This window comes from Sprattus sprattus (genome assembly GCF_963457725.1).
Source record: "Sprattus sprattus genome assembly, chromosome: 2".
NCBI lineage: Eukaryota > Metazoa > Chordata > Actinopteri > Clupeiformes > Clupeidae > Sprattus > Sprattus sprattus.
In genome coordinates, this window is record NC_137921.1 from 14,768,942 (window position 1) to 14,789,726 (window position 20,785).

A 20,785-nucleotide genomic window follows, 5' to 3' on the forward strand; every position below is an offset into this window, starting at 1 on the left:
CAGTGATCTCCTCCCAGGGCTTGGAAGAAGAAGAGCATCTCAGTTCTGACCGACTCAGGCTCTTTCAGTCATAATTCACACGAGACTTGCTCATCTCTAACTACACAAACGACGCAAATGTGTGCATGTGTGTGTGTGTGTGTGTGTGTGTGTGTGTGTGTGTGTGTGTGTGTGTGTGTGTGTGTGTGTGTGTGTGTGTGTGTGTGTGTGTGTGTGTGTGTGTGTGTGTGTGTGTGTGTGTGTGTGTGTGTGTGTGTGCGTGTGCGTGTGTGTGTATGGGCTGAATGTATTTAAAAGTTGGCAGTCTGGGCGTCCTGTTTGTATATCAGGAGGAAATATCAGCAGGAGGAGCTGAGGGCACTGGCTGGAGAGGAAGTGGATGAGTAAACTTGATTCACGTGAACGACAGCCACACGAGCGAGAGGGCGAGTTGTGAGCGAGAGGACAAGGGAGGAATGAAAGGGACATTCCATTGAAGTCATATTGGGTAAACTTTGTTTTCACTCTCACATGTCCATCCGTCCATCATGATTGTCCTGAAACGTTCAGCTCTGTCACAAAGAGCCTTTTTATAGCCAGTAATGGGATTTAGGGATGATATTAGTTACCCCTCACAACAAGTCAACACAGGTCAATTGCTGTATTTGCCGTGTTGTAGCAGGCCTTTGCAGAAGAAACAGGAAATGCTTGTTGTTTTGCTTGAGTTCTCCACTGGGTCGTCCTAGAGACAGAAACACTGCACCGTGTGACACCCATGGCAGTAAATGCATGCCATATGATATGGATTATGAGAGGACGCAAAACAACGGCGAACCTCAGAGGAAGCTGTCAGGGTTGTAATCAGAGTTCTGTTCACTCTAGAATCTAGATCACTATCATCAGAGAGGCGAGGAGCAGCCCTCTCGTAGAGCCCGACAGGATGTTATTCTGCTGGTCCTAATGACTGATGGCATTCAGGACAGTCACAGCACTGATGGGGGGGGGTCAGGGATGCGAGACGAGGGACAAAAGAGTCCAGCATGCACTGCTGCTTATCAAAACTGCACTAACAAAAGGAGGGTATCTGACGCTAACGCTGCTAATCCTCACACTGAGCTCAGTGTCCACTCTTCTCTCCCAGCCCCACACAATACAGTGGCGGAGAGCGACGCTCACATAGAGACTAAAGGCTAGTGTCCACACTGCCAACAGTAACTATAACCACAACTGTAACTATAATGATGAGCGTCCACACTGACCAACTATAGGGAAAGCCTCTCAGAAGGATAGTTCATCTTTTAACGTGATGCCTTTAAAATTAGTTAGATTCTGACTGGCTGTCAGGTTTCTAATCATTCACACAATCTCTCCGAAGGTGATGCCCAACTATATCGTTCTTCATGTCGTCAGTGTTATAGTGTGTGGTGTGGACGCTGCCATTGTTCTGAGCCAGAGTGATTTTTAAAAGTGAAGCATTTACAGTTATTGTCATAGTTATTGTTGGCAGTGTAAACGGAAGAGGGGGTTTGGCCCAGCTCTGGCCCGGTATCAGTTGCCATCTCGACCACACTGGCAAGCTACTTATCCCCTTTCCTTCCCTTTCTTATCTGAAGGGTGCCTAGCCCTCATCTCTCATCTCCTCGCCCATTACTGCTCATCACAGTGTGTTTTAACAGTCTCAGTAATCAGGAGCTTAGGTCGTTGTGTGTCAAATGGCTGCATGGGGCGGCAGCAGGATGTCAGATCAGACAACAACACGACGAGGAGCAGAAGCTATCCTCTCCATCTCATCGGGCAGGATGGATGGATGGATGGCCCGGTGGAGAGCTACGCATGTCCTAGCCGCGCTCGCTGGAGCGTGGAGACGTCACATCAGCGGAAACGGCTGTTTACAGGCGGTGATTATGATGTGGAGTAGCTGCTGCTGTCTGCCACTCTTGACTCAAGATTCCACAGAACACCCTTTCCCAGGGGCTTAAGAGAGAGAAAAAGAGAGAGAGAGAGAGAGACAGAGAGAGAGGAGAGAGAAAGAGAGAGGAGAGAGAGAAAGAGAGGGGAGAGAGGGAGAGAGGGAGAGAGGGAGAGAGGGAGATAGAGAGAGAGAGAGAGGAGAGGGAGAGAGAGAGAAAGAGAGGAGAGAGAGAGAAAGAAGAGAGAGACATGATCTTCTGGAATGCCTCCACAGCCTCTGTGGCCGCGGCCCTGGAACTGCCGACGTGGGCCCGCCGAGGAAACTCTGAGGGTTATTTGAAACCATCCCAAGGCGAACGCAAAGCCTATAATTAAGTGAATGCTGAATCAAGTAGATGCTGATGTTATGGGAGAGAGCGAATGACTTTACAGTATGGCTTTGTCCAGAGGCTTCAATGAGCAGTAGCCAAAAGCTATTCAGCAAAAAGAGGCCGTCATCATCATCGTCATCCATGCACAGAGAACACCTCTTTAAAAGAGCCACTTTCTGGGATTAATACCCCCGAGAGAAGATTAGTGAGAAGAGTTTGTTTGTGGAAAAGTTGCATTTCCTTTCCTTTCCCATTTGGGCCTCAGATTTCTGGGTAATAAACGCACTCATATAGACCCCTTTGTGTACAGATGCAGGACTATTGCGTTAACTTTACTGCTGACTGTAAATTGTCCGCATTGCTTTCCTCGCACCCAACCAATTACCCTAATGGGGTACAGTGTGTTTGAGGCACAAAGAAGGGTTATCACTATGTGTGTTGGTTAAAATAGATTGGGCCAAAGTGCCACCAATAGACCCTGCCACATAGCCTAATACACTTAGCTATAATTGGACTACCAAAGCCCTAAGACATCTAAAGAATGACTATATTGTGCACAAGGAATTAGCAGAATAAAAAATAACCAAATGAGCAGTGAGAATCAAATAATAAAAGTGTCTATGCATGATGATTAGGGATATTCAGTTATTCATAAAAGGAACGGAACAGGCCTGTGGGTTTGCGCCCAAGGGGACTCAGAACTTGCAGCCCTCTAAGACAGGCTCTGTAGATGTTTTTTTTTTTTTTATGTGTGCTATACTTCATTTGTTGTCACAAAACATTTCCAACACACAAGTTAGTCCTATACACTGTAATGATGTCTTCCGTCGGTTGCTTCATTTTGTGATATGTAATCTGTAGGCCATATAGTGTTAACTAATGTGACACCTGAAGATCATAAGAATATGAACTCCATCACACAAGCATACACACTCTTATAGTCATCATTTGTTGTGTGTTATTAAAATAACTGTGTGAATGGAGTAATTCCACACCCATAGAAGAGAAAAACAGCGACATTGAATGATTAAAGAACCCTTTAGACGGGAGTGACATTACACAAAGTCATAGCACAAGAGTAGCATAAACACCGACAACGTCACATTATAATTCGTGTTTTTAGGCCTGTAAAATAAAAGCAATAAAACGCACTTAACTACATTGCCATGCGTGACGAGCGTGTATAAATATGTTCTAATACCTTAAGTTGTTGTGATAGTTCCGTGATCCATTCAGTAATTGCGAGAATGCTAATCCATATCCTCAGTCGCTTTAACTTTTACTGGGAACACAGATGAAAAGTCTCACTGAACATCAGATGTTGCACGGACACAGGGGTGGTGATGCATCCGAGGGGCGTAGTCGTGCGGGACATCTGTCTCGTGGACTGTACCATTTGACTTAGAGGGAGCGCTTATTTGCCTTTCGAAATGTTTAGAATGTGTGAAAGATGTGTGATGTCTGAATGTTTGTCGGTTTACTTCTAACTCTGTGGTAGCGTATCTCAGGACTGGCTGAGTCTTGAACCTACAGTTATTGAAGAGACTAGGTAGTTTTGAGTTGGGAGTCCTCCCCTACCATAGCCATGATCATTCCCTCGAACAATTTCTAACAGAAGCTCCGAAACCTCTTTCACGGGCTGCACACAACGCCACGGGGGAGGGAGCGTGGGCATTTAGAGTGGGCCAAGGAACAATGGAGCAGTGAAAAAGTTAAACAAGAGGCGAGTGCCCGAGACAGCTGGTGAATAGTCTCTTCGGACGTGATGAATAGTGTCCACACAGACTCCTCCATCGGCATTGTGCTGCTCATTTGCTGTAGGGCTGAGTATTAATTTCAGCTCTGCCTCTGCAGAGCTCCCTCTATCTATCGGGTGTCTCTGTCTGTAGTTTAGACGGAATATGAATGTGTATCATAAATGAGGTTGAAAGAGGGGGACGTGTGTCTCTGGTGCAGGACACTAGCCTTAATGCCCTCCCACCACATGACCCTGGTTGGACCTCGGTCTGAAGAGTGTATACGAATTCCCCAAGGCACCAAATCCCTTACACACACACACACACACACACACACATTCATATAATTAATACACACCACACCCCTGTTTGTCTGCAGTAGCATGGGTTGCCCACTTTTCAAAAAGACGATGGGGGGTGGTAGGGAGGGGCAAAGCTGTCAGAGCAGATGGCTAGCTTTCTTTCCCCGGCACGTTTCGGAATGAAAGGATTCAGCTAATTAAATGGTCCTCATTTCCATGATAATGGGGAGAAGGGAGCTTTGGGTGGGTGGTGGTGGGGGGGTGCTCTGGTCCCTAGGGTTTAGGATAGAGCCACCTGTGAATCTATAGGATGTTAGCAGAGCCACTGCCTCCACAGCCATTCAACACACGGAGATGGACAACAAGCCATAAACTATCTTCTAGTCCAATAACAAAAATATTCTTATCACAGATTTGACTCTACGGGTAATGGGTAACCCGGATTGGAGCCTATGAGGTGATGGATGGAGACAGTTAAGACTGAAGTTAAATTTTCACTGAAGATACTTCTCACACTACAAATTCTGAAAATCTTTACGAGAAAACCTTTATGTGATTCCATTACAAGCAGGATTAAATATGGCAACCTGTCGGTTTTTCTCAAGAAAGCGAGACCATTAACAAAACATGATGGAAGGAACCAGAGGAGTTTATTTGTCTGCATTTAATTTCCCCCCCTATTTAAGCGTCAGTCTGACCAAAGCTAGGGTCATCGCTGTTCTTGTGCAGTACTTTCCTGTCCTGTCTTGTACAGAGTACCTGTAGCATTACATGGGTTTTTACAAATCATAAAATAATTATTTAAATTCATATAACAATTGTATAATAATACAAATGGTATTTGAAAGGTCTTGATTAAGACAATGACACAGGGATGGTTTGTTTTCCCCCTGTAAGTAAAAAAAAAAGATGATATAGAAAATAGCTCATTCACAGAACGGTTACTTCAAACCAACACAGACTCAAAAGTCACCTCAAAACTCAATCATTGCAGCTATGTATGAAAAAAAGCAGCTAAAGTCTTCAGCACTCATGGCGATGTCCTACTCTTCTGATCTGTGTTTCCATACGCTGTTTACATACACCGCTATAGTTACCACTAAACTCAGACTACCATAGAAATCCTTTTTTTTTCACTGCATTCCCAGTTCAGACTCCAGACGCCAGACTCCAGACTCCAGACTCAAGACTCAAGACACCGGGCTGGTTCAGACGCTGGTCCAGACTCCAGACGCCAGGCTGGTTCAGACACTGGTTCAGACTGTGGCTCTGGCTGAATGGCGTCTCAGGCACTTTCTTCTGACGTATGGATGTGTCGCAGCTTCTCCTTCACACGCACAAACTCTGGGATGTCCACTTGGCCCTCTCGCCTCCTCAGCTCCTCCTGTTCGTACTGCAGCACATGAAAACACACACACACACACACACACACACACACACACACACTCACACTCACACAGACATGCACACGCTCACGCACACTCACACACACACACACACACACACACACACACACACACACACACACACACACACACACACGCTCGCGCACGCACGCACACACACACACACACACACACACACACACACACACACACACACACACACACACACACACACACACACACACAAAATTCAGAAATAACCCCTCATGTGGCCTCTTTGTTAGGGGATAGCCCCCACCCCCCTCAACACACACTTTCTATGGACACAGGTGTTGCCACACCCTGAACTCTGTCTATCACTTTAATCTGGTACCATAGGCCAAAGCCCAAACCAAACAGACAGAGCACACAGCTATTTAGCTTTCCTAAATTGCAGTAGTAGTATTCACATTTAGTCTAGTTAGTATTATTCTTCCTTGGGGTTTAACACTTACTTCCTGTGTTTATGTGTAAGGTCACATGAAAACACTTTCACCGTAAATCTGTTTGTACATTGAGACAAAGAGGGTGTGGTGTATATGTGCAATGGGATTATTTTCTGAGAAAATATTATATTCTATTCTAATATTTGATTCTAATATACTGTATATATATATATACTGTATATATATATTCTACTGATATTGTATAAAGTTCTATCTTGTCTCTCTGAAAGCAGTAATTTCTGCCTGTGTAGAGGTGGTATGAATGATAAAAAAGCAAAGTCTTTTTTTGTCGTTTTCTGCCTGTGCAGACGGAGGGGGCTCACCTCCTGCAGCCTGAGCTGGCGTTTGCAGAGCTTCTGCTCCAGGTCCGAGGGTGGGCGGAGGGCCAACTCCTGCTCTCGGTCCAGGTCCAGTCGCCGCTGCTCCAGAACCCGTTTTAGCTCCGGCTTCTCCTCCAGCAGACCTCTAGTAAGTCAGACAGAAGTCACATGACAACAGACAGGTCACATGACCACAGACAGGTCACATGACCACAGACAGGTCACATGACAACAGACAGGTCAAATGATCACACCAGGTTCACATCATAGACATAGAATAATCTATTCTTATGTCTATGGTTCAGATGACCACAGAGGGGTCACATGACCAAAGACAAGTCACAGGATAACAATAGGGTTACTTGATCATATTTTAGACATGGGTCACACCAGATCACATCATGCATTGTTAGACAATATACAGTGCCACTTGAAAGTATGTGAACCCCTTGAGGACTTAAGCGTTTTCTGTTGTTTTACCATGATTTTTCATTTTTTTATCACCAATTTTCCATAGATGAAATGTCAGGTTTATGTTTATCATTTGCATGTACTTGTTTAGAGGAAATTGTTTGAGAAGCTGAAAAACTACATGAAACATGGAATTAGTCCATTTCAAAAGTAAGTGAACCCCCAGCTGAATTGATAAAGTCAAGCAGGTAACAGATTCAGTGAAACTTATTTGGGTGAATAATTAGTCAATTGAGCAAACCGATCATCTGAGACATCCTTAGGGAAAGGTTTGGGCCATACCGATTAAAAGAGAGAGGAAACCAACCAAACTACTGTAGTGCCAAGGTGTACCCACACAGATCAACAATGCCGAGAGGAAACGATATCCGAGAACATCAGGAAGAAGGTACTGACAGCCCATCAGTCTTGGGAAAGCTATAAGACCATCTCCAAAAGATTCCAGCTCCATCCATCCATCCAAGACAAATAATTTTGAAATGGAGGGTATTCAACATGACCGCATCTCTGCCTAGAAGTGGACGCCCATCAAGACCATCACCAAGAAGCACCAGAAGAAGAATAAATCAGGTAAAAGTCAACCCACACATCACCTCTAAAGAGTTTCGGACCTCTCTGGCAGCATCTGGGGTAAATGTACATGGGTCTACAATCAGACGAAAATTGTTGGTTTTGATCGTGACAAAATAATTCTATCTCGGACTCATCTGTTTAAAGAAGGAACTTCCAGAAGGCCTTTGGTTTATCCAAGTGCTCTCGGGCAAAGTTGAAACGGGCAGTTTTGTTCTTTCTTGAGAGCAGAGGCTTCCTTCTAGCAACCCGATCATGAATGTCATGTCTATTCAATTTTCGTCTGATTGTAGACCCATGTACATTTACCCCAGATGCTGCCAGAGAGATCTGAAACTCTTTAGAGGTGATGTGTGGGTTGACTTTTACCTGATTTATTCTTCTTCTGGTGCTTCTTGGTGATGGTCTTGATGGGCGTCCACTTCTAGGCAGAGATGCGGTCATGTTGAATGCCCTCCATTTCTAAATTATTTGTCTTGGATGGATGGATGGAGCTGGAATCTTTTGGAGATGGTCTTATAGCTTTCCCAAGACTGATGGGCTGTCAGAACCTTCTTCCTGATGTTCTCGGATATCTCGTTTCCTTTCGGCATTGTTGATCTGTGTGGGTACACCTTGGCACTACAGTAGTTTGGTTGGTTTCCTCCCTCTTTTAATCTGTGTTGCCCAAACCTTTCCCTAAGGATGTCTCAGATGATCGGTTTGCTTAATTGACTAATTAAGCACCCAAATAAGTTTCACTGAATCTGTTACCTGCTTGACTTTACAAATTCAGCTGGGGGTTCACTTACTTTTGAAATGGACTAATTCCATGTTTCATGTAGTCTTTTGGCTACTCAAACAATTCCCTCTAAAAAAAGTACATGCAAATGATAAACATAAACCTGACATTCCTTCTATGGAAAATTGGTGATGAAAAAAATGAAAAATCATGGTAAAACAACAGAAAACTCCTAAGTGGTCAAGGGGTTCACATACTTTAAAGTGGCACTGTAAGTATCTGTTATTTCCCTCTCTGTCCAATGGCTTCATACTAACTCCGTACAATGCCACCGCCGGTTGCAGCGGTGTGTCCAGACTCATAAGTTCCACAGGTGGGTGAGAGAGAGAGAGTCGGTTCACATACCCAAGATTGGACCAGGTCACACCATAGACCTGCCACTGACCACCACCAACTGGGTGTCCACTGAGTCATCACCCTCGCTATATTAAAACCCGCTGGGTACTGAGGCCTGTTTGATGCCTTGATGTTTTTGTATATTTATAACTAAAAATATTGATGCACAAGTGGTATACGTATATGTAGAGGATTAAAGGTTTCTGGGGGTGTTCTTTTAATGACTCTAGGAAAAAAACTTGCAGAGCTTTAAAGGCATATTGGCAACAAGAACATAAAACTAAATATCCCTTCAGAGGGATATGGTCCCCAGAGTTCAAATTTGTTCCCTCAAAAGAGCAAGACCAACTGGAAGCAAACACTCTAGTCTGAAATGTGCTAGTTCAGCCTATTTGCAATAAAGCATTGTGCATTTCACATTAAACACTGCAATACGTTCTTCAGCATTTGAGTAATGAAGTCTATGAATGATTTTGCCTTTTGGATTTTAAATTGTGGAATAAAGCTGACTTTATTTAAAGTCAGCTATTTAGCTATTCTGTGTGGGTCAACCACCCACCCACCTGCATACTAATTTGCCCAGTCTGCCCCCTTTACCTCTCCCACCTCTTGTGGCTGAGGAGAAGCTCCCGGTGCAGGCCCTGGTGGCTGGGGGTCTCTGGGGAAGCTCCGTTCAGCTTCCAGAATGTGGTGATCTCCTCAGCATTCTCCGTTGCCGAGCGCGACACGGAAGATTGACACACAAAATTCTCTGTGAGGTGAGCAGAATGCAGAAGTCCCACACGTCAGAAACATTAACACATTGTGGGATTTCAGTAGGCCGCTTCCTAAGGAAAATGCAATACAATTCACTTCACATAGACTTCAGGTTGTGTTTGTGCCTTATGGAAGTTGCTCAGAGTAAGTTGAAGTCGATCAATTAATTGGGTATGTAGATATCAGAACTTGAACTAGTACTAATCTCGCACTGACAGTAGTTACATTCTTGTACTTTATCGTTACACTAGGTCACTATTGCTTGTAGCTTGATTGTTCTCTCCTTTGTAGGTCGCTTTGGATAAAAGCATCTGCTAAATGACTAAATGTAAATGTAAATATGAGTATGTGTTCTCTGTAGGTACCAGACATGCATTAACTTCAGTCTCTCATGGAATCACAGGTAAGTTACAAAAGTTAAGTATACCCCAATAGTAGGGGTGGCAATCTCTTGGCACCTCACGATTCATTTAGATTCCGATTCAGAGGTCAACGATTCGATTCTAAACCAATTACCGATTCTAAAAAAAACTAAAAAATGATTATGAACTTTTCTGAATCGAGACGAAATTGTTCTAGAGAGAATCGATTGAAATCGGGAAAAAAATCCCACCCCTATCCAATAGCGGTACCTCTGACTTACTGTATACTGTATACCCCCGCTGCTTGGTCGTCCGAGGTATTGGTGTCTGTTACTGTACTTTCGTACTTTCAAGCTTTACGCCGAAATAAACTTCTACGACTCCGTTACTCGGTGGTCACACAGTTGCCTTGACGGATTTTCATTTTCAGTTATGGTTCTCAGACGGTTGTGGGTGTTGCAAAGCAATTTCAAAAAATAATTGCTCCCACAAACTCCGCAGATGGTCGTATTTGTACATAAAAGTTATTTAGATTTTTTTCAATTTACCGCGAAATAGACACTGTGCAATGTAAAAAACCTGTTATTGTTTATTGCTTTAGTAAGAATCTATAGAAGAGAAAAGTGTTTGCTACCTTTTCTGTGGTGACGAAATCCAGGTCGCTGAAGACAGGAGATTCAGGTATGGAAGAAACAGAAAAACAACATTTCCATCATTTCTATCATTAAATGTATTTCACACTGTTACAGATTAACCTTGTGTTTGTACAGTGCACCAAGACAACGTTGTAAACATCAGTACCATTAGTGCCAGTGTGTTGTTCGTCCTTATTTGTTTACCATGACCTGGATGGATTTAGAGAGCATGTTACCTAAGCACTAAATAAGGACATGCCTGCTGCGCTCACAGTCAGATGAACTTTATTCGCCCGAGACTGGCACAAGAGACTCCGCCATTGAAATGATTACATAACTGAGTTTGATCCAGTCTGAATTTTTACACTACCACCATATTAACCCTCATAAGCTTTCTGGTGCCAGGCTATTTGTCTCATCTTCTTCTCAAGATTATGTGAATTTTATCATGCATTCGCAATATAAGATCATAAGATCGTTTTTTTTAAATGTAGTCACATTAATAGCCATTAAAAGTGTTCATAATAATGGTTACATGTCATGTGTAACCAAAAGTATAAATAATCATGATATACAGTAGATTGACTTATATGGCTGACCCATTTCATTTGTTTAAAGTAATGAAGCCAAACCAACCAAAACCAAAAGCACAATGAGCGGTGATGACATAAACCAAGTCAACTCTAAAGACTCATGAAAGCATACATTGTTTACAAATATTTCTATTCCATACATAGTTTCCAAATAAAGTTCAGCTATAGCTCGACAAACACTGAAACCCAATGATTAAAGCCTATCGAAGGAGAGTAAAATGAAAGACAAAAAGGTGTGGTGGTTTGAGATAGCGTGATTACCAAAGCTGACTCATACGTAGAGGTGCCACTATAGCTAATGAGATGGGTGTCATAGCTCAGCATTTATAGCAGTGACACCGGTGGCCTAAGTTTACATCTGTACCAGTCATGCCATGTTGCCATGACTGTCATGTCTGCCATGTCTGCGTGCCCATCTGAATGTAGGAGCTGATTGCTATCTATGGCGGTTGGATCTGTCTGCTATCTCGGGCTCTCGTAAGCCTCCAGAGACTGGCCTCCTTCCTCCAGAGCCAGGGCCCTGCCCAGCAGGCTGCTTATCTGGGAAAGGAGGGATAAATAGTGACTGATCCTCAGAGTAACACATTTTGAGTGGGTGCCAAGGGTGTGTGTGTCTCTGTGTGTGTGTGTGTGTCTCTGTGTGTGTGTGTTTGATTGTTTGTTTGTTTGTTTGTTTGTTTTCCTACCAGACCTGCCACAGTGTGACCTCCTGTCATCTGGCTTTTCTTTCCTGGATGAAACATGTCTACTGGCAAAGACAAATCATTTTAGATTGTTTTGACACTTAAATTGTGTATCACATGGCAAAGCTTAAGTTCCACTTATTCTTTTGGTATGGATAAGATTTCTAACACTTCTGAGAGTTTAGAAAGTGTGTGATGATAATGTTACGAAGCACAGCACACCCAGATGGTTTATGTGTACCCTCTAGTCAGACGTGATCAACATAACAAGGCATTAAGTGATTAGTCTGATGTTTGGCATCTCACCTGATTCTAGGTGTTTCTATTTTCTACAGAATAATTTACCGGTACACTCATACCAAATCTTTTATATTTAGATTTAAATACAGAAATCTAGTTAGGTCTTTTAGAACCGCATAGATTATTAAAAGGGATCAAATCATGAGAGCAGTTATATCCCTTTGCTGTCAGAAGACATGCTACTACACTGAACTTCTCAGTCAACAAATAAACTCCAAAAGGGGATAGCAGCACCCCTTAAGCATAGATCATACGTTCCCCACGCATTACATTTAACTTCCTGAAATGCATGAACCCTATCTGAACAATGTAACGTCATTGAGAGGAAATACATGATATTTAACATTTTATTTCCCACTTTAATAATTACATCACTATGACCACCACCCACAGATGACATGACAAGGTTTTACAATTTAGGCACCACAGATTACATCACAGGCTGTGATGTCTTTAGCACTATGGTCTTAAACAGCTTTCAGTCACAAGAGGTCATACCACAACCAGCCTGTCAGAGAGAAAGTCATTCTGTTTCAATCTCCATATTGAGCCAGTCAAGTTTTCACCTTGCCCGGCTGACTTTGTAAAGTATACAATTTTTTGATTTACCTCAATAGTAATAGCTGCCTGCTTCTTTGCTGCGCCCAGGTCCAGCATCATGCACTTGACGGCGAGACTCCAGACGTCAGTGTGGCTTGTACTCGCTATCAACAGTGGTAGTAGACAACCTCCACTCAATCTCATTACACCATTCAAGATTAACTGGCACCATAGTCTTCGGGACACTGGACACAAGATTAGCTAATTGTCGTCGACACCCTTGATCCTTTTAACCGAAGATAACATGGCCCTTCTCCCCGCGAGACTTCGTACTCACCTTTTTGAGCCAGCTAATGCCTCTGAAAACACAAGGACGCAACTCTCATGACATGAAATTGAGCAGAGATACAGCTAGCTCATTGACAAATCAGATTTAGACGTCACCCCAGGCTTTATCACTCTGAGGTTTTCTGAAAAGGTATGCACACAGTTATTAAAAGTCATGTGAGTGAGGCAGTGACTTTAGTGTCTATCTTATTTTTGACAATCATGTTGTTGTACTCTATTGCTTGTGTAATTGGAGTAAATTATTATTAAATTTCCTTGGTAACAACTTTTAAGAATCATTTTAACAGTAGCCTGCTCTTCAAGATACTACTGTGATTTAATATGAATCATTGTCAAATGAAGCGGGAGTCATGAAAATTGAACACTGTTTTGATACAGTAGCCTCTCACCCTCCCACTGAGGCACTGATACAAACACAGTAACGTGTCCATCATTGTTGAAATTCAGGGTGCACCACTCACATCTCTCTTACTTGGCATGAGAGAAGCTTTTGTAATCTACCTTAGCCTTTAACCACACTGTTGTTTTTAGTTAGCCCTATGTGTGTGTGTGTGTGTGTGTGTGTGTGTGTGTGTGTGTGTGTGTGTGTGTGTGTGTGTGTGTGTGTGTGTGTGTGTGTGTGTGTGTGCGTGCGTGTGTGCGTGTTTGCATATGTGTGTGTTTATGTGTGTGTGTGTGTGTGTGCGCGTGTGTGTGTGTGTCTGCGTGTGTGTGTGTGTGCGTGTGTGTTTGTGTGTGTTTGTGTGTGTGAGGGATAGCGAGTGAGTGAATGACACCAGAGGGCAGCATTTTCCCTCTCAATCGGCGAACAAGGTGACCATAAAGGCATGGGTGAAGACTTGTTTTCAGAATCAGAATTACATTTATTGGCCAAGAAAGTTTGCGGAAACAAGATATTTGACTCTGGGTTAAGTGGCCCTCATTGTAATAACACAAAATATACAACACAACAGCACAAAACAATACAACACAACAGCATACGGTCTGAGAAATATAAAAAACAAATACAGGGAAGAATGGCTATGTACAGGAGCTGTGAACTGTAAACACAACAAGTAGTGCAAAGAGTGGAGAGTGCAAGAAGTGCAGGGATAAATATTAAATGGTAAGAGAATGATGTTAGAAGTACAATACATATAGCCTGTATAGTTACACAGTAAAGGGTCAAATGTATTGCACAAATCTCGAGATGTGAGATAAAATAAAAAAAAAAATGATAAATTACATTTTTTGTTGTAATTGTACAGTGGTTGTTTTGGTGATCCAGGGTTATTGCACATGGCAAAAGTGAATTAGGGGAAAGTGCAGGGGGGCTCCTCCTGAAGTCCACTCATCACGGTTTTGAGTACGCTTAGCTTTAGATTGTTGGGACCGCACAACAGAGCCAGCTGTTCAACTTCCTGCCTATATGCAGACTCGTCTTCATCATAGATGAGGCCAATGACTGTTGTGTCGTCTGCAAAATTCAGGAGTTGATCAGATGGGTCTCCTGAGGTGCAGTCGTTAATGAAGAGGGAGAAGAGCAGTGGGGAGAGCACACATCCCTGAGGTGATCCATTGCTGACTGACTGGGTGCTGGATGTGATTTCACCCAGCCTCACCTGCTGCTTCCTGTCTATTAGGAAGTTTGTTATCCAATGACAGGTGGAGGCGGGCACAGTGGGCTGGGTTAGGTTGGTGAGGAGGATTTCTGAGATGATGGTGTTTAACGCCGAGCTGAAGTCTACAAACAGTATCCTTGCATACGTCCTTGCAGAGCCAGGGTGTTGCAGGATGTAGTACAGCCCCATGTTAACTGCATCATCCACTGACCTGTTTGCCTGGTAGGCAAACTGCAGAGGGTCCAGCAGGGGGCCTGTGATATCCTTCAGATGGGTCAACACCAGTCTTTCAAAGGATTTCATGACCACACACATCAGGATGACGGGCCTGTTGTCATTCAGTCCAGTGATGGAGTGTTTCTTAGGGGCTGGGATGATGGTGGAGGGTTTGAAGCAGGAAGGGAGTTCAAACAGCTCCAGAGATCTGTTGAAAACTTTTGTGAAGATGGGGGCCAGATTATCAGCACAGGCATTCAGACAAGAGGGTGACACCATCTGGGCCTCAAGTCAAGTCTTTTATTGTCAGGTGCACAGAACAACAGAGTCAGACTGGGCACTGAAATTCTTAGGATAGGACACCGTACCATACTACCTTAACATAACAAGACATAACATAACATATACTGTAAGTACTCCACATGATATAACATAACATAACATGACAATAAGTACTAAACATAAGATATACCTACGAAAGACAAATAATAGTAGACCTACTAGATAAACAATAAATATGCAATATAGATACTAAACATACATACAGATACACATACCTACATGTCTTACACTAACTGGTAGAGCTATACTGAACATATAATACACATAGTAGCCTGAACTAACCTAGGACCTATACTAACAATGAAACACAGATGTGGGTAGTGAAATATTGCAAGTGTAGTGCAAACAGCAGTGAAAGTGAGCCTGTGTAAAGTAAAGTGGCAAGTGTGAAGTGGCGAGTGTGCATTATTGTCCATTTAGAAGTCTGATGAAACTGTTCTCCAGTCTGCGGTTGCGAGACCGGATACTGCGGTACCGCCTACCAGAAGGCAGCAGGGTGAACAGTCGGAAGGAAGGGTGATGAAGGCCTGATGCCTTCCTTATCTTCTGTCTCTAAAAAAGCTGACAGATCCTCTTCACAGACCGTCAGTGCTGGTGGGGAGTCAAGGGGGAGGTGATAACAGGGGGTGCAGATGAATGTCTGAAGTCTGAATTGGAGAGGGTGAGGGGTGTGAATGTGGGGTGATCAAACCTGCAGTAAACACATTCAGATCGTCAGCCAGTTGAGGGTTCTCCATGGTGTGGGGGGAGGTGTTCCTATAGTTGGTGATGTACTGCAGACCCTTCCACACTAACGCAGGGTCGTTAGCTGAAAACCTGTTTTTCAGCTTTTCAGTGTAGCTTCTCTTTGCAAGTGTGTTTCTGGCCTGGTTGTACAGGGTCTTATCCCCACTCCTGAAGGCCTCCTCTTTGGCTGGACGAAGCTGCCTGAGCTTTGCCCTGAACCATGGCTTATTGTTATTAAAAATGCAGAAAGTTTTGTGGGTACACACATGCCTTCACAAAAACTGATGTAAGATGTCACAGTGTCAGTGATATCGTCCAGGGATGTAGACGCAGCCTCAAAAACACTCCAGTCAGTGCAGTCAAAGCAGGCCTCGCTGGTCCATTTCCTCACAGTTTTAACCACCGGCTTTGCAGATTTTAGTTTCTGCCTGCAGGTTGGGAGGAGATGAACCAGACAGTGGTCGGAGAATCCCAAAGCTCTTTATCTCCTCTTCTCTTCAGAATCTACTAACATGTTCTGCATGTAAAGCTATACATGCATATACAATGCACTTTATAGTTATTAATAATGATGACAACCTGGCAATCTTTAGGGTAACAGTCATTTTAGGGTAACAGTTACAACTACCTAACAGGTGATTTTCAAGCAATGCTTCACAATGCTAGAAACACTGACCTATTGCATTAGCACCCAAATGTGTAAACACTTGTTTGACTACGGAATTTGTTGGGGAAATATGTAGGGGATACGTAGGCCTATAGCTTTGATAATATCTAGATCTGTAAGTAAATTCAAGGTGCTGCAAGGATTCTCCCCACCACGTGAGGGCGAGCTCTGTTTTCAGAATGCTTTTCATTAGATGTGACGTCACTAAAACCCACTGAATAAATGGCCCTCCACCCGGATATCCTTCATTGGAGTGAATGTGTTCGTGTGGAGTTGAGAGTGAGTTTGAATGTGTTGTTGAGTGAAGTATGAGATTTAGTGTGTGTGTCTTTGTTTGTTTGTACAATTCTTTAAAAACTACACCGTGATCTTATTTGATCCAATCGAGATGGCTGCCCTGATCTCTTTTGGAAATGACAAAATCCGAAATGCGAGCCAGCTTGGCGATGAGCATAAGCACCAACTTCAGGGCAATCACAATTGAAATTGTGGTTTGAAGTGATGAATTGATCAGATATACTAGTTTGGTAGAGGCTTTGGGTTTTTACTCGGTCTCTCGCCCGGACAATGAGTATATAAGCGATTCTGATCTTACCACATTTCAAACTGAAGATGGCAGTTCAGATATTGGTTGTCTGGTTCTCAACGAGCGAAAGTCGGCTATGGCGCCTAGCTCGAAAAAGTATGTTAACTTCACATCTACAGTAGTTGGATGAAAGTGTGATCAATGTTAACACGTACGTCTTTTCAGGCGCTAAAACAATGTTATCATTTGTCTCGTCAGTTGGCTGAACTATTGCTTAGAATGACCCATGAGTAGTTTTTACGATTGCTGAGGCCAGTAAGATGGCTAGGTAAGTAACTTGGGTCAGACTGAAACGAACTGAATCGGCAACTGTGTAACGTCTTTTGATTAACTTGAATTCCACTTGACATTACTGTTAACACGTTTTTATTGTTCAATAAAGTAACTAAAATTAGTTATCTTCCTGATTTGTTTATTTGGCTAGAAAAAGTTACAACAGTGAGGTGTCCGTATCAAGCCGTTAGGTTGAGTAGAATCCTCCGTCGTGCTTCCTTGAGTATCCGCGGTTGGTGGAGGCGTTGTGATGGGATTCTGTAAGGGGACACAACGGTAGCCCAAACAATCACCATTTCACAGAGTTGGAAGTATCTGAGTCAAATTAGCCCACAATTCGGCTACTAAATCCCCCAAAATCGAGTTTGTCGATTTGAATTGCCTGTTTTCATGGGCGTAACAATGCGTATGGACGCTATGGACGTGTCCATACCAATATTTGGATACGTTTAAAATGTCCATACCAATTTTGAATGGGTAATTGCACGGCATTCGGGAAATAAATGGTTCATTTTACCCTCATGCGTGTAGTGTACCTTCTTGGCTCATCTTCCTGCACTAGTTATTGTTAGTTATCGCTGCTAGGTTGGTAGTTAAGCGCGCGGTGACAGCAGGATAATGTCTGCTTCGGGCAGGATAATGTCTGCTTAGGGCAGGAAAAGGAAACTGACGGACATAAGAGGCTATTTCACCAAATCAACAGTAAGTTTATCACAGAACAGTCTTTTAAAAACCTGTTCGGTCACGTCCCCCTTCAGTGAAATGTCGCTTCACACACTGTGGAGGCGACCGTCCGAGCTGCTAAAATGACATCTAAGTTTTGTTTAATTTATGCTGTCTAAGTGGCTGTAAATGTCTTGGCTTCCACGGATTGATGTAGAAATGCACAACGAACTGATTGCACTCGTTTAAACCTTATTACTTTGATCTGATCAGTTTTGTTTTAAGCTAGTCGGTTAAAACTACGGTTAGCATCTTAGAACTCTGATAACAAACTAACCGTATTCATTGATCAAATAATACAGCAAACCAATCTCGACCAGCCAGACAGGTATACTGTATTTCATGTGGCTTTCCAAAAAAAAACAATTCTCAATCTTGCCAATCTTGTCCCCTGTGAATCAAAAGGGGTTTGTCACTATCCACCCCAGAATTGGTTAAAATGCTGGAAATTGCATTTAAAAAATACAAAATGTTCTGGGGGAGGACCCCCAGACCCCCCGTCTAAACGCCATCAACCTACGCGCTCATTATGTCCCCACCAATGTCAACATCATTGTTACGCCCTTGCCTGTTTTGCCAGGTCCAGCTGCTGTGCTACATAACATGGTCAATCCAGGTGTCACTGAAACCAAGTGCTACTACTAAAAACCTTTTTTGTTACATGGGCATGTTGACTTAAGGCAATGATTTGTGTAAATAATACATCTGATGCAGAACCTTGGCCAACCAATCCAAGTTATTTTCCTGTTACAAAAAACTAAAATGGCAAATGTCCCATTGCCCTACAGTCATGCAATTATCATTAACATCAGGTGTAGTGTGGGATAAATGACTCCCACCCACCTATGGTTCCTTGGATGCTGTAAATGGAAGCTTTCTGTGGGTTGACCCAGACACGGATGTCTCTCTTCTCAACCTCACACTGGGGAGCCTCCACCTTCTCTCTGTTCTTTAAGATCCTCCTAAAATGGTGAAACAGAAGTTAACACTAATTAGATTTGTTTTGGGGGCACTTAAAAACCTTGACAACACAACCAACCACATTACTTAATTTGATTTAAGCTTTCTTGAAAACAGGAATAATACTTTTTGGTTCTTAAGGCTGTTATCTACAAAACATGGAGCCAATTCATTTTGTGAAAACCTTGCAGTGTCATGTTTGTCCCCCTTCCCCCAATAAGATTGATCCCTGATAGGATTTAATTGATTTAGCCCATCCTGTGTTTGCCTCAGTGTAAACCCATTTGTGTTAACACAACTTTAAAGAGCCCCCCTCCCAGTGCGCTCTGATCTGCCAACTAGATGGAAAATAAGCATTGTGTTATGAATTTGCATCATCTTGTAACAATTCAAACGGGCTGGTCTTCCAAGGAATCATTTCAGGCAGCTGTGAAACGTGGTACCTGTGGGGGAGCATATGTACTTTTGCCGTTGTAACTTAGCAGGCCAACTACATGCACAAAAAGCTTTATAACACACTAAAGGAAAGGGTACAAACTGGAAAAGAAATGAAGGGCAAATGTTTCAAATAAAAAATGGGCAGGCCTTCTCTTGCACAAACACTTGTGCATGCTTAAAATCATGCAGACCACTGACTCACTCACCCATGATCATCAGAATATGTTTCTCTCTGAAAAAGGGTTTTATTCTTGTTACATAGGAATTCTTGATGGTGGTCATAAGTGGACTTCAGATGAAAGTCGAGACTGTCACTTGGAGCCTTAGATAGGGATAGATTTACAATAGACTGGTATTATTCATATCATGTCATCTTGTTCAGTAATATTCTAGGTTCGATGCTAATATCACTTGATTAACTCCTACATGGGTCGTTTTACCCAAAGGCTGATGTAAGTGCCTAACCTCTTGGTCGTAGTAGCAGACGTTTCGCCTCACGCTGGCCAGGGTGGCTGTGTCATTGAGACGACTCCAAGGGTTCTCATTCTGGGCGAGGTGGATAGGCGTTTCAAACGGGTGTTTCTAAAATAAATAATAAAGTAAGCAAAACTTTGCAAAATTGCACTTTTGCAAGATCCACGTTTTTGTTGGGTCATTCGTTCCTAGCCTACAAGGCCCTCTTGGGCAAAGAGAGAAAGATGTATTTGAAACGGAATGGCCTACCTGACATTCCTTTGTTCCGTTGAAAGTATGATCATTTTCACATCTTGGGAAAGGATATGGGTAACATTTCCGAGCCATTTCGGTTTTAGGGTTTAACAAAAAATGGCCGAAACGAGAAGATATACAACCATAATGTTCGACGAGTAGCGTTTGGTGGTGACCATTTTGTTGCCCCAAACCCGTTGCTAAGAGACGCTTTGTGACTGCACAATCAAAGTTTGTGGTCAGAAACAGGAGCCATCTCTTAACACGGCTTTGGTCAGAATGCAGTGTTGTAGGCTACACATAGCGCAATATGTATTTGTCGAAAACGTAGATTTTGTATTATCTGGTTATTAAAAAAAAAAAAAGAAAAAAGTATTGATTGTCGATTAAGATGTAGGTCTATTGAATGAGACATTAACGTGCCTTTCAACCACTGATTTCCAATTTGTGTATGTGATACGTGTATAATATATATATTTACAAAAATACAACCAACTTCTTTTGTACCGGTAGTGGCATACAACAAAATATATCCTTTGTCAAACCTATCCAAAAATGTTTTTGGCTCTCCTCTCTTTTATCGTCATGTGCTTGCAAATTAGCATTTCATTGCACAAATATTACCAAATATGGCTTCAATGGCACGCAAAGTCTACAGTTCGGTGCATTTCCCCCCGTTAC

At 42.8% G+C, this 20,785-nt stretch overlaps 2 protein-coding genes across 2 annotated transcripts; both read right to left on the reverse strand.

Moving 5' to 3' along the window:
• Positions 1-5,584: 5,584 nt before the first annotated feature.
• LOC308381071 (protein FAM107B) lies at positions 5,585-9,873 on the reverse strand (the record flags this gene model as incomplete). The annotated part of the gene is made up of 4 exons (XM_080858581.1): positions 5,585-5,692; positions 6,493-6,634; positions 9,254-9,398; positions 9,831-9,873. The coding sequence occupies 4 exons, from the start codon at positions 9,871-9,873 to the stop codon at positions 5,585-5,587; spliced, it is 438 nt and encodes a 145-aa protein (XP_080714707.1).
• Positions 9,874-17,462: 7,589 nt separating this feature from the next.
• cfap276 (cilia and flagella associated protein 276) lies at positions 17,463-20,197 on the reverse strand (the record flags this gene model as incomplete). The annotated part of the gene is made up of 5 exons (XM_080860858.1): positions 17,463-17,533; positions 18,842-18,960; positions 19,603-19,718; positions 19,862-19,978; positions 20,120-20,197. 5 exons carry the CDS (start codon positions 20,195-20,197, stop codon positions 17,463-17,465), a joined length of 501 nt encoding a protein of 166 aa, XP_080716984.1.
• Positions 20,198-20,785: the final 588 nt, after the last annotated feature.